This window comes from Tubulanus polymorphus, chromosome 8 (assembly GCF_964204645.1).
Source record: "Tubulanus polymorphus chromosome 8, tnTubPoly1.2, whole genome shotgun sequence".
Lineage (NCBI taxonomy): Eukaryota > Metazoa > Nemertea > Palaeonemertea > Tubulaniformes > Tubulanidae > Tubulanus > Tubulanus polymorphus.
This window is the reverse complement of record NC_134032.1, coordinates 1,829,317-1,842,519: the sequence shown is the minus strand read 5'-3', so window position 1 is coordinate 1,842,519 and position 13,203 is coordinate 1,829,317. Positions and strand designations below refer to the sequence as shown.

The window sequence follows — 13,203 nt, the reverse complement described above, 5'->3', positions numbered from 1 at the left end:
GAGCGTTAACTACCTGCGTAGAAAAACATTAGGTAGAAAGTTTTTACTGTGTTAGTAGGTGATGGTTACACACCCGCCGTCGGTTTACCGCTGTGAGCTCTGTATTCAGGAATCTTCTTCGGAACGGGACTGAGGGGATAGATTCATTTGCGACCCCTCGATACTATTGTAGCATCGCTGAGTCTGAATAGGGATTTGATAGCGAAAGTCCGAACGTGTGGGTAAGTAATGCACCATGCACCAGCACTCGCGGCCGTGGTGATCGGTTGGCTAGATTGATTTCAGACGTCATATAAATGGCTAACGAACCAGAATGAGCTTAGTCTTAAGTTTCGAGATTGGTTAGAAATCAAACTGGACTAAGACTGGTCTTAAGTTTTTAGATTGGCTATATTAGAACCAAAATGAGCTTAGACTGGTCTTAAGTATAGTTGGATTGGTTAGATATTAGTACCAAAATTATGCTTAGACTGGTCTTAAGTTGTTAGATTGGATATGAACCAACATGAGCTTATAGACTGGTCTTATGTTGTTAGATTGGTTATAGGCTCAAAATGAGCTTAGACTGGTCAAAATTAGATTGGACTTATCTTAAATTGTTACTTTGATGATTATCAAACCAAAATGTGCTTCGTCCTAAGTTGTGAATGGTCTAAGTTGTTTGATTGGTTGTAGAAGACCACGTGGTATCTTAGTCCAGATTGAAAAATGCAGTCGGGACTTGATCACGGTTCTGGCGACACCGATGAACCGCTCCGGCCCATTTTTTTTTTTTTAGAAAAAAAGTAAGATCCTACGTGGGTCAGGTTTTAATAGTTAACAGCTTTAAATCAACAGACATTTAATTCAACCGTCTGTCAAAATGTAGCAATACGTATCAAAATATACTATATTGTTACACTGTCGATGATAGCCAACATATTGTGACCTTGTGTTTGTCAATAAAGTTGCAAAAGTTACAATGATTCCCTGGGTTCATTGAAAGTATAGCAATCTAAAACGAATTAGTTACAGTTAGGCTCTATAGTTAGGCGCAGAAGTAAAGTCACGTGGAGTGGCATTTAAACCCGGCTTTATTCCCGCATTTAAACGAACGACATCGAAGTTAACCGTTAAATCCGGCAATAATCAATCATTTTAAATTAGAATTTCGTGTTGTTGCCGGTGTCTAATTCACGCAGCGTGCGACAGAACCTTGACACCGCTCTGAAAGGGCGCCGCTTAGAAAGGAAAACCAGTGGAATCGTTTACAAAACGCCTCACCAAAGCGATCAGATTATTGTTGACAATGTTCATAGTCAGTAATCACTGTAGAAGTATATATTTATTATCTCAAGTGCTGTTTATTATCTTAAATCCTGCAAACAAAAAAGAACCTGGTCACGATTAGACCTAGAGTCCCAGGCCTTCTCAACATTTCTTATGATTTATACGAACAGGTTTTACTTAAATCGACACACCTCGGCTAACAAGACGTTACCAAAATGAAGAGCGAAATATCGTCCGAAATCCGAAATCCAAAATCGTATATTGTCGAAAACGATTGATCGTTTCGGAAAAGAAATAAGATCCGACCATTCTGAATATAGTTTATCCGTAAACGGAGTAGAAATGTATCGACGAAGAGCAAGTTATTGTTTACGAAACGAAAACGAATCGAGAATACGAAATCGAAGCATTATTTTTTTCTGTTTAGATATAAGTAAAAAAGGAATAATCATTTATTCAATCGAATTTATTCTATTCGCAGAACCTCACTCCAACATACTGAATTGAGACTCGGGTCTTAAGTTTTTAGATTGGCTATATTAGAACCAAAATGAGTTTAGACTGGTCTTAAGTTGTTAGATTGGCTATAAAACCAAAATGAGCTTAGACTGATCTTAAGTATAATTAGATTGGTTAGATATTAGTTTCAAAATGTGCTTAAACTGGTCTTAAGTTGTTAGATTGGCTATAGAACCAAAATGAGCTTAGACTGATCTTAAGTATAATTAGATTGGTTAGATATTAGTTTCAAAATGTGCTTAGACTGGTCTTAAGTTGTTAGATTGGATATAGAAGTAAACATTAGATTGGACTGATCTTAAGCTGTTAGATTGGTTTAGAACCAACATGAGCTTAGACTGGTCTTAAGTTGTTAGATTGGTTTAGAACCAACATGAGCTTAGACTGGTCTTAAGTTGTTAGATTGGATATAGAACCAACATGAGCTTAGACTGGTCTTAAGTTGTTAGATTGGATATAGAGGTAAACATTAGATTGGACTGATCTTAAGCTGTTAGATTGGTTTAGAACCAACATGAGCTTAGACTGGTCTTAAGTTGTTAGATTGGATATAGAACCAACATGAACTTATAGACTGATCTTAAGTTGTTAGATTGGTTAAAGAACCAAAATGAGTTTAGACTGGTATTAAGTTGTTAGATTGGTTATAGAACCAACATGAGCTCAGACTGGTCTTAAGTTGTTAGATTGGCTTTATTAGTACCAAAATGTGCTTAGACTGGTCTTAAGTTGTTAGATTGGCTATAGAACCAACATAAGCTTAGACTGGTCTTAAATTGTTAGATTGGCTATAGAACCAAAATGAGCTTAGACTGGCCTTAAGTATAATTAGATTGGTTAGATATTAGTTTCAAAATGTGCTTAAACTGGTCTTAAGTTGTTAGATTGGATATAGAACCAACATGAGCTTATAGACTGATCTTAAGTTGTTTTATATACACAGATTCTTTGTCGCTGAAAATACATACACGTAATTACTGTATTACACGTATATACTTTTTGAGAGATCTAATCAAGTGACGCGCCGCCGCGGAATGGCTTTCAATGCTACACGTTTTTATTTCGTTATCCCAGGCAGCCTATATACGAGTTCGCTTGAAATTATGATAATAGTAATAATAATAATTGTAATAATAATGGTGATAATAATGATATAAATTGTCGCTAAAAAGATAATCATAATTAAAACCCACTGTTACGCAGAATTTAAAAGATTAATATGGTTTTTTACCGAATATCTCTTTTGAGAGTTCGAAACGTCGCATATTTTGATTTGAATTCTTGATAAATAGGATTCAGTTTTCACTCTTTTTTATATTCGCGGGCTTCGAACTTATCATCCGTAGTCAACGTCGCGAGTGTACGATGGCTATCCTACCCGATATCTTAAGTATTTTGATTATCTTAAGTATTATAGTACTTAATCGAATTTCTGGGTCTAAGTTTCGTTTCAGGATGAATCTAGGTCGATCGTGCGGGTAGATAACTTTCGTTATAATCGATAGTTTTAAACATTATCAGATCTTACTGTATTCAATCAAATTTCCGGTTTTGATAGAACGATAACCACACTCAAACGTGGTAAACGGATAATAAGATAAAATCCCCACTATCTACGGATTAAAAGAATTTAAAAACAAGAATTTATCTATTCAATCAAAAATATATATAAGACACGACGTTTCGATCTCACCCTAGAGATCATCGTCAGACGATAGTGGGGTTTTATCTTATTTTCTGGTTTTAAGTTTTAGCATAGAGGGGACCTCGACGTACCGCGGTAGATATAATCGATAGTTTGTTATACATCCGACATGAAATCAATCGATTTTCGGGGTCTTATTTCAGCATGTTTGAAGTATGGGTCACGGGGTAAATTTCATATTCGTGATAACATGACTCCACACTTAAAGAGCCGCTCCTAATTTAGAACATGTCAGTTGCGAAAATCGCGTTCGAATGCAACAAAAATCCGTAAATAAATCTCGCTGAAACGTTGTAGCTTTCGGGGGGAATTTAAAACTCGTCTGCATTAGGCTCCACTCGATATAACTGAACACTAAAAAAAAACCATCTGTAAACGTTCCGAGAACACGCGAGGGCTGAACAACAGCAAATCGGTAGAACTGATAGAGAAGTTTCAGAACCACTACGCAGAAACGGGTCCGACACGTACGATATTTAAATCGTTTCGCTTCGTTACCGATCGTGTTCTTAACCGTTGAAAGATTTTTTTTTCGTTGTAACTGGAAAGTTTCGAATCGGCGCGTGCGGGTCGAGAGCCGCCAAAAAGCTGTTAATTAAACTCGAATTGAAATCAATCTTCACGTTTGGCTCGGAGGTTCGGGTGTACGTTTTTTGAATTCGTTTTTTTGTTTGTTTTCAATTTCAACCTTGAATAACCGTTGATTCAAGACAATGACCTTGACCTCGCGTTGATATTTATTTCGCGCGTCAGGTTATCTTCCGCGCCTCCTCCTCCCCGCGCTCCACTGACACACTCCCCTTCGCGTTCTACGAACATATTCTCATATCATCAACCCTTTCCATCTCCAAACCCTCTTTTGCACCCCGCCCATCTCCTGAACGATCCAGGCTTATTCCAGGACTGTATTTAGCGAGGTGGGGGGTGGGGTTATAATCGATAGTTTTAAACAATATCAAATCTTACTGTATCCAATCAAATTTTCAAATAAAAACCAAGAAATTTTCGAAAAATGCTCTTTCTTGCAAAAATTTATGTCTTTCTTGCAAAAATTTATGTCTTTCTTGCAAAAATTTATGTCCTTTAGAACTGCCCTTTTTTCGGATTTCTCTCCCTCCCCAAAAACGCTAGGTGCGGCCCTGATTTCCAATCGCCCATGTTTTCTCTTCGCCCATATATAAGTCTCCAACCCTGTCACGTCCCTATCTTCCCATACCCCTTAAGTCTCTTGTTTACGCGGCATAATTCGTTTCGAAGGCTCGGGGATTATTTTTGCGATGATGAAAACATTTTCTCCCCCCTAGGCGAGAGAGACACAATATTGATACGCAGGATTGATAGAGCTGTCAGGTTAACATATAGAAATACACGCCGATAACGTCCGTACTTCACGCTATCCGACACTATCGTTTAACATATCGACTGCGCGCTGCGGGACGCCGCGTGTTTTCATTACAGCACGCTTTGTATCTGGACAAAAATTCCCTACGTTCCATTAATATCGCGCCCAGAAGGAAAACAAGCAAACTAAGTTGAAAGTTTGTCGACGCTTGCAAAAAGAACATGCGGATTTTTTTAATATCGTCGACAATAGATAATGCGATTACATAATCTGATGGATCAATAAAGTTGTTTCGGATTCGAATATCGGTAATTGAATTGAATTGAGCGGCAACCAGTCTATCCCCGATATATTGATGACGTAGTACACAACTTTTTTCTAAAATTATTATTAGAATCTATTGAAGATAAAATAAGACTTTTATGAAATAGAATCAATTACAAAACAAAATAAACGCCAAAATTCACAATTGTAATTGTTATTTGGAACGCCAATATTGATGACGTAGTGCGCATTGAATCGCGCTGAACCCCTTCATTAACGTATATTAGGTATCAATGTATATAAATATTATTGTAACGGTTTTAACGGTGTCAAAATCTATATCCAGAATCTTTCAAGGTTGGCGGTGGAGGAAAACTTCTAACTAAAACGGAATTGCGAGCCTTTCTATCGCGTGGTCAGCGGTATATGGACAGGGAGTGGGTTATCGGGTCTGAAAAAAATAAGCGGGATATAAATTCTCGGAAAAACGAAAAACGAAAAGAAAAAAGACTGTCTGGCTTTTTTTACGAAGTATTAGACACGGAATATTGCAGAGATATTATGTGGGTGGCTATACTTAACGCGGTAAGAGTCGATAACAAACATCAGACGGTGCATTCTCTCAAGCTCGTCCATCCATCTCTCTCTCCGTTTATCGCTTGCACTTTTCCTATCAGCTTTTATGATCTATGAAAAATGATGTCTCGATTTTTTTCTTGTTTTCATATATTCTCGACCGGCCGTTTAATTCTGGCGTACTTAGAATGACAAAAAAATTGTATTACTGGTTCGACAGTTTCGGGCGTTATTTCTAAACCCGATTTACTTACAATGTTACATGGGTTTAATTGAACTCCATTTCCACGGCCGTGTGCGTTTGATAAGACTCCGGGCCACTTTTAGTTCAACGTGGCTACCCGTAGGTGACTACGTACGCGCACGCGTGAAAGAATAGGATTAGGGTTAGGCGAGGCTATGTTATAAATGAATTTTTCGTCGGCGTAGCGTCGGCGAAGCGTCGGCGTAGCGTCGGCGTAGCGTCGGCGTAGCGTCGGCGTAGCGTCGGCGTAGCGTCGGCGTAGCGTCGGCGTAGCGTCGGCGTAGCGTCGGCGTAACGTCGGCGTGGCTGTGTTCTGTGGCTCAGTGGGTAAAGCGCTGGTCTGCCATCAGATATTTTTTCTTTTTGTTTCGAATCCCAATATTGCAAGTCAGAATTCTGCTGCATTGCGCGTGCGCTAACCTACGCACGTACGCCAAGCCCGTGGAGATCACCTTACGGTCACGTACTGTTTATAGCCACATCGTTTTTAGAAACACGGTTGACTGTTTGACTTTGATTTGACTATGAGAATCCAGTCCCGCGGTCGTATGGCTTCTGTTTTACACCTTCGCGCGATTGCGACCAAAGGTTAATCAACCATCCCAGAAAAAATTAGTGGCAGACAAAATTTGTACGGAACTCGCCCACGTCAGAACCCTGGAAATGAATCTAAAGCCCTAACAGAATGTAAATAACTCCTCTGATGAAACTCGAATATATACATGAAGGACGAATGGCTTGAATATCGCTGTGCGTATAGAATTCACGCGGTCGACTCCTACCGAACATAGAAAACTGCCTCGCCTCCGTTTGAGAATCCGACCATAATTGACACCGCCATTTCCACGCGTTCATGTGATATGAACTAATGAATCCTTGCCTTATATATACAAAACCCTCTTGGCAAACGAAAAGAAATACGGATTGGCCTCGGAGATATCTCACTATATTTCTGTGCCTCTCCTCCTCCCTCTCCATCTCCCTCCCCTGGCTCTCCTCTCCTGGCTCTCCCTCTCCTGGCTCTCCCTCTCCCTCTCCTGGCTCTCCCTCTCCCTCTCCTGGCTCTCCCTCTCCCTCTCCTGGCTCTCCCTCTCCCCCTCCTGGCTCTCCCTCTCCCTCTCCTGGCTCTCCCTCTCCCTCTCCTGGCTCTCCCTCTCCCTCTCCTGGCTCTCCCTCTCCTGGCTCTCCCTCTCCTGGCTCTCCCTCTCCCTCTCCTGGCTCTCCCTCTCCTGGCTCTCCCTCTCCCTCTCCTGGCTCTCCCTCTCCCTCTCCTGGCTCTCCCTCTCCTGACTCCCCATCTCCCCTCTCCTCCATCTCCTGCCTCTCCCTCACTCTCTTGGCCCTCCCTCTCCTGGCTCTCCCTCTCCCTCTCCTGGCTCATGCTCTCCTTGCTCTTCCTCTCCCTCTCCCTCTCCTGGCTCTCCTTGCTCTCACTCTCCCTCTCCCTCTCCCTCTCCTGGCTCTCCTTGCTCTCCCTCTCCTGGCTCTCCCTCTCCCTCTCCTTGCTCTCACTCTCCCTCTCCTGGCTCTCCCTCTCCCTCTCCTGGCTCATGCTCTCCTTGCTCTCCCTCTCCCTCTCCTGGCTCTCCCTCTCCCTCTCTTGGCTCTCCCTCCCCCTCCTCTCCCTCTCCTCCCTCTCCCTCTCCTGGCTCTCCCTCTCCCTTCTCCTCCCTCTCCCTCTCTCCTCCCTCTCCTGGCCCTCCTGGCTCTCTCCTTCCCTCTCCTGAAATTTAACTCTGAACTCTGAAACTTGGTCCTGCATTTCAATGACACATTTCTGTTTTTTTTTTCATTCCTTCTTCCGCAAAGTAATGATACAGATTAATGTAATCGATTATATATTGGTCGTTTGAGCAAGATTGATGATTATCCGTCCGCCTCCTTGTCACCCTCGGATCAGCAGAGCTGTATGTCAACCTTATACCCGTGTCGTACCACTGATCTGGTAAATCGCTATCTACTAGATAAACCGCTGAAAAACAAGATGGCTGCCTGGCTGATCACGTGATCAATGACGTCGGCCCCTCCGCAGAATACCCATCGTGCTTTGAGATCTCGAATCAGACCACTGACTTCCTGCACTACTTGAATCTCCCTACGACAGAAATGATGCAGCTGATTCGATATCCCCCTATGACATCATGAATTACTACCAGGCGAATGGCCCATCCAGAAACTGGTTCCGAAAATCCCTTTATATCATGACATCATCAATTTACGAAGATCCTTCCAGGAGAATAACTTCCTAAAAAAGATTGCCCATGGAATCATTTTATGAACCTTGCAGAAAGGATAACTGCCTAGTCAATTAACTAATACTAACTAAGTTGAGTGAGCGGTTTGGGCGAGTGGTTAAAGCGTTTGACTCTGGGAGTGCAGGTCGTGGGGTTCGCACCCCGTATATTACCGTAGTGTCTTCGGTCCTCATTACCTCGCTCCACCCAGGAGTTAATGTGTACCTGGTCTGATAGATGACTCCTGAGCGCCCAGCAGCTGCTCGGATGTTACATCTCCCCAGGGAGAGATGTCTGATAAATGGTTTATATGGAGACTAGCTTGCTAACATTTGAACTGGCCTCCGTTTAGGACACCTGCGCTATATTTTACTAACATTATTTTTATCATCATTATCAATGATAGATATACTTTTTACTACGATACCACCACGGCCGTCTCCATATCTTTTTCATCAAATCTTTGATCACCTGCTGTTGTGAAGTCTAATGTCAATGAATGATTTAAAGATTACACGTTAAAGGGGTTGGGCGCTGTCGCTCAGTAGACAACCGACAAGAAACAGCGCGGGAGACGGGCGACACTTCAATCTAGGGCGGATTAATTCGCGCGTGAGTCCGGGTGTAAATAAAGGTCGAGGTCGTTTGATTAAACAACCGTTACCGGCGGTAATCAGTTGAAGATGCGCATTTTGTTTAGAACTCGGTCGTCGCTTCGTGTTGCAGGAAAAGGGATGATTACAGGACCTCTTGATATCTCCTAACAGGTCCTTGTAATCCCGGATTAACGCGCATTGTGGAGCAAATCCTGATTAATCCGCGTTAATCTTAGCAATTACGCGACGATTGACCCCGACGCGGGCAGTTTGTCATCGGACTGACAGCCGGCGCACTGTCGGTTAATACTGCACTCAGGCCGACGGCTAGCACCCAATTTCCGGCGAAGAGCAAGGCTCCATAACGACCTTCGACGGTCCGGGGAAAATTGAATGTAGAAAAAAATGATGAGATTTCTGGTCAGGAACGCGGCTCCACGATGACCTTGAGTATATAAACATATAACCGTCGCGCAAAAGGGGCAAACACCATACGTACATCAACGGTATATATTCAAAAGTAATAATGATTTGATAAAAATCCGAAATCTGAACTGTATTTCAAACTGGTGTCGATAACGTTGGTTGTACAGTTTACCGCGAATGCATGCAAGCATCTCATTACAATAAGTCATATTACGTCTCCAATACACCTATGCCCGGTTCGGTATCATCTTTAACTCAATCGAAAATGAATTAAGTTAGCGCTCGGGTTAATTTCAGACTATAAAACCGGCCTCTGTAAACTAAGTTGTGCCAAGTTTTAGATGGGATATCAGATTTCCATATATACGGCTTTGGTCACGAGGTCGAGTGTAGGGAAACTTGTTTTTAGAAAAAGATTCTAATTTGTTCATCTGTCTTTCTCGTTTTAGCGATAAAAACATTGAAAACGACGACTGATGCGCCACCTATAGGATTCTTCAACGATGTCTGCGATTCTCGGCCATTAGGGGCGATATATCGCAAGTGACCTGAAAGCTACGCATCATCGGTGGAGCTGAAAGCCGCCACCGACTGAACAGCGTCGCTGGTAAGCGAGGAAATCATCCGGGATTGACTCATCGCGAAGATTTGCTTTCTAACCTCGATTTGACGTGTGAAATCACGGGTTTTCCGCTTGGAAGGATGGATTTGTTCGGATTTTCACGGATTCGTAGTCGAATCCTACCATAGAGGGAGGACAGAACCCTAAGAGACACTCAACGTGATTCAACGCTTTCATACAAACAGTCCGGTGTGATGCGAGTTTGTTAACCCTCCAGCAGCCGATCCCGATCTGTCTATCCTAGTAGCCTCTGTACGTGTCGCTATTGCTCGGAATAAAACTATATTTAGCATTTAGATTCAAACGACTCTCTACGCGCTCGAGATGACGGCCGGGGTCAATTTCGCCGTCACCCCCGAACTTTCCCTGTTGAACGAAAGTATCTACTACAGCGTGGGCAGCGCCGACTACAACCTATCGCACATGTATCCGGATTCGGACATGAGCGCTGACGAGGCCGAACGGAGGTCCAAAGAACTACTGGCCACTGTCCGGTTAGTCGTGCGTCCGATAGCCGTGTTCGTGGACATTTGCGGAATTCTGGGTAATGTAGTTAACATGACGGTATTGACCCGCAAGTGGATGCGATCTAGTACGAACTATTATCTGACGATGTTAGCTCTACAAGACACTCTCTACCTATTTCTATCTATTGTCATGTTCTTTCGGACTTTCCCTGCCGTGAAGTTGAATTTGTTTTTCTGTAATCTCTACCCGGTCGTTCGTTGCATGGCGAACTATTTCAGCAACACGGGCACCTGGTTAACGTTAACGTTCACCGCGGAGCGATACATAGCGGTGCGTCACCCGATGAAGGGCCGCGTGATCTGCACGACCAAACGGGCGAAGTGGATCATAGCGGCCGTGTGCAGCGTGTCGTTTCTGTGCACGTTGCCGGACTTTTTCGAGCACAAATGCGTCTACGGACTGGTCGACCGAAAAACCAACGCGACCATACCGCCCAAATTCGCCGCTACCGCCTACCGAACGATGCTGGCGAAGATCGGCTATTTTTGGATCAACACGGCCCTGTTCACGTTCATTCCGCTTCTCCTACTGGCCGTGTTCAATTCGCTGCTCATACACTCGGTGATGCAGGCCAACAAAGCGCGTAAGACTATGATATGCGTCGACGTGTCGACGTGCGACGCGCGACGCGAGCGCCACCAACAGGAACAACAGCGAATTACGGTGATGCTCATCAGCGTCGTGGTCGTGTTCTTGATCTGCCAGCTACCGTCTGCGATCATGTTACTCATGAAATCCTCGGAGATTATCAGGAAACAGGACTTGACCGTTCGCCAAGACAACGACCGCCGCATCGCGGGCAACTTTACAAACTTACTCATTCAAATAAACGCCGCCATTAACTTTATCCTGTACAGTATGTTCAGCACGAAATTCCGTAAGACTTTCAAACGTCTGTTCTGCATATGCGTGCATAACCGGGCCAATCAGACGGACGGCCTGTTCTCCGAGATCGCCGCCGCCGCCAGTAACCAATCGGCGCCCGGAGCGCGCCCGCGTGCCAGCGTCTGCACGCAGGCGACCAGTCTACGCGCTACGAACAACGCCGACGCGTCCGGTTCGTCGTCCGCGGCCGAAATGCGGACCGGTAAAAACGGTTACTTGAAAATCTACGGTCGACAAGAGGACTCGGTGTAATACAAACTGAATTATATATATATATATATATATATATATATATATATATATATATATATATATATATATATATATATATATATATATATATATATATATATATATATATATATATATATATATATATATATATATATATATATATAAGCTCTCTAAATGAACTGTATTGTCACTAAATGTCATGTTACTATATTGTCTGTTGAATGTGAAATGAAAGCAGAAATATTCCTTTGTCAAAAAATAGATTTTACTGGAACTAACAAACAGCACCCCACGCGTTGTATATACCGTAGGTGTCAATATATCTAATGTGACGCACGTTCTTGTAGGCAAGTGCGTGCTTCACCCACGGGAATAGATCTTGCGCAACAGATCCTTTTAGAACAGACGCGTTGCAAGATCTTAAACGCGTCGCTAATTCGTCTAGGCGTATTTCAGCAATCGACCAATCGCCGTGTATGTTAGCGTGTAAAACGAGCGCTGATTGGTCGTTTATGTAACCTGTAGTGCTTATACACGTGGCTCGGTGTTGTTACCGAGAAATGCCCTTACTTCCGGTCAAGAGAACTCTGAATAGAAAAGAAAATGTAAATTATATAGATATTATGTATATTGGCCACTAAATAATGTTTTGATGTATATGTGAATAGAATCGATTTTTCCATTATAATGTTTATTTTTACGATGAAGTTAAGCGTCGGTGTAAAAAATGTTTAGCTTCCGGTTGCTGTTCTCGGGTTTTAACGAATAGAAAGTCCGGTGCAGAAATCTAACCGGCAAGCTAAGACCATATTCTACCGGTGGCAAAAACTCGGTGATACCATTTACAGACTTGTGTATCAACTGCCAACATGTCTAAATTAGATAAACGGCCATTATGATTTAACTCTCCGGATAATAACCGAACGCACTATGATTTGGTCGTAACGTATTTTGGTCGGCCATCTTGAAACCGGGCGCGAATTTGAGGTGCGTGGAAAATATTGTCGCTAATCGTATTCAAAATGGCACCTATTTCTAACGGGGGCCGATCGAGGAATTTTGTGTAGGGGTTTACTGGTCCCCCCGCAAATGATTTGAAAAAAAAATACCCGCTCGAAGTGCTTTTCTGGTTACTTTTGAGCAAACTTTCTTTTTGAAAAAGAAATTATATGGTTGGCTATACAAATGTGGGATCATGCATCGACCTCCCCTTCACCTAGAACCACTACTGTTTGAATTCAAATACCCGAATAATTTAAGCATCGGTCGCTTTTATCGGCCGGATGTAAATGAAGGCGCTAATTAGCGTTTAGCAACAACACGGTGATACCACAATCACCGAAGCTTATCCGTCGTGTTGTATATATTTGTAAAATGGGTGGCTATACGTTATTTTCAAGATACGAGAAATAAGCTATAAGTAATTTTTCAGAAAGGTACGCGTAGCTTAACCATCAATTGGTCCATCATCATTTACATTCACTATAAAATAGCTGAAATTCTCGGATTTAATTGACGCAGGAAATACTAGATAATATTCCGACTTTTCGATTCGACAATTTTGCCTAAATATTCTTATACAAGCTATAAGAAATTCATTCTATCATCTCGATGTGTGCTGCGATATATAGACTGAATCTCCACGACCAAGTTTGCGGTCTTTTCAGTAGAGCTATAATAAGAAACGTGCATTGAAGTCGTCGAAAAAAACGCGTCGATTCATTAGGAAACGAATCATAATCTTAGACAACCTTTCAAG

The 13,203-nt window shown here is 42.6% G+C and overlaps 1 protein-coding gene across 1 annotated transcript; it reads left to right on the top strand.

The window, feature by feature from the left end:
• The first annotated feature begins 10,144 nt into the window (after positions 1–10,144).
• Positions 10,145–11,462, top strand: LOC141910002 (FMRFamide receptor-like). The gene has a single exon (XM_074800692.1). The coding sequence runs from the start codon at positions 10,221–10,223 to the stop codon at positions 11,460–11,462; it is 1,242 nt and encodes a 413-aa protein (XP_074656793.1). The 5' UTR covers positions 10,145–10,220.
• The last annotated feature ends 1,741 nt before the right edge of the window (positions 11,463–13,203 follow it).

Bases quoted from the DNA above. Each gene is read 5' to 3' on its own strand.
- LOC141910002 (XM_074800692.1), top strand. From the start codon at position 10,221: ATGTATCCGGATTCGGACATGAGCGCTGACGAGGCCGAACGGAGGTCC.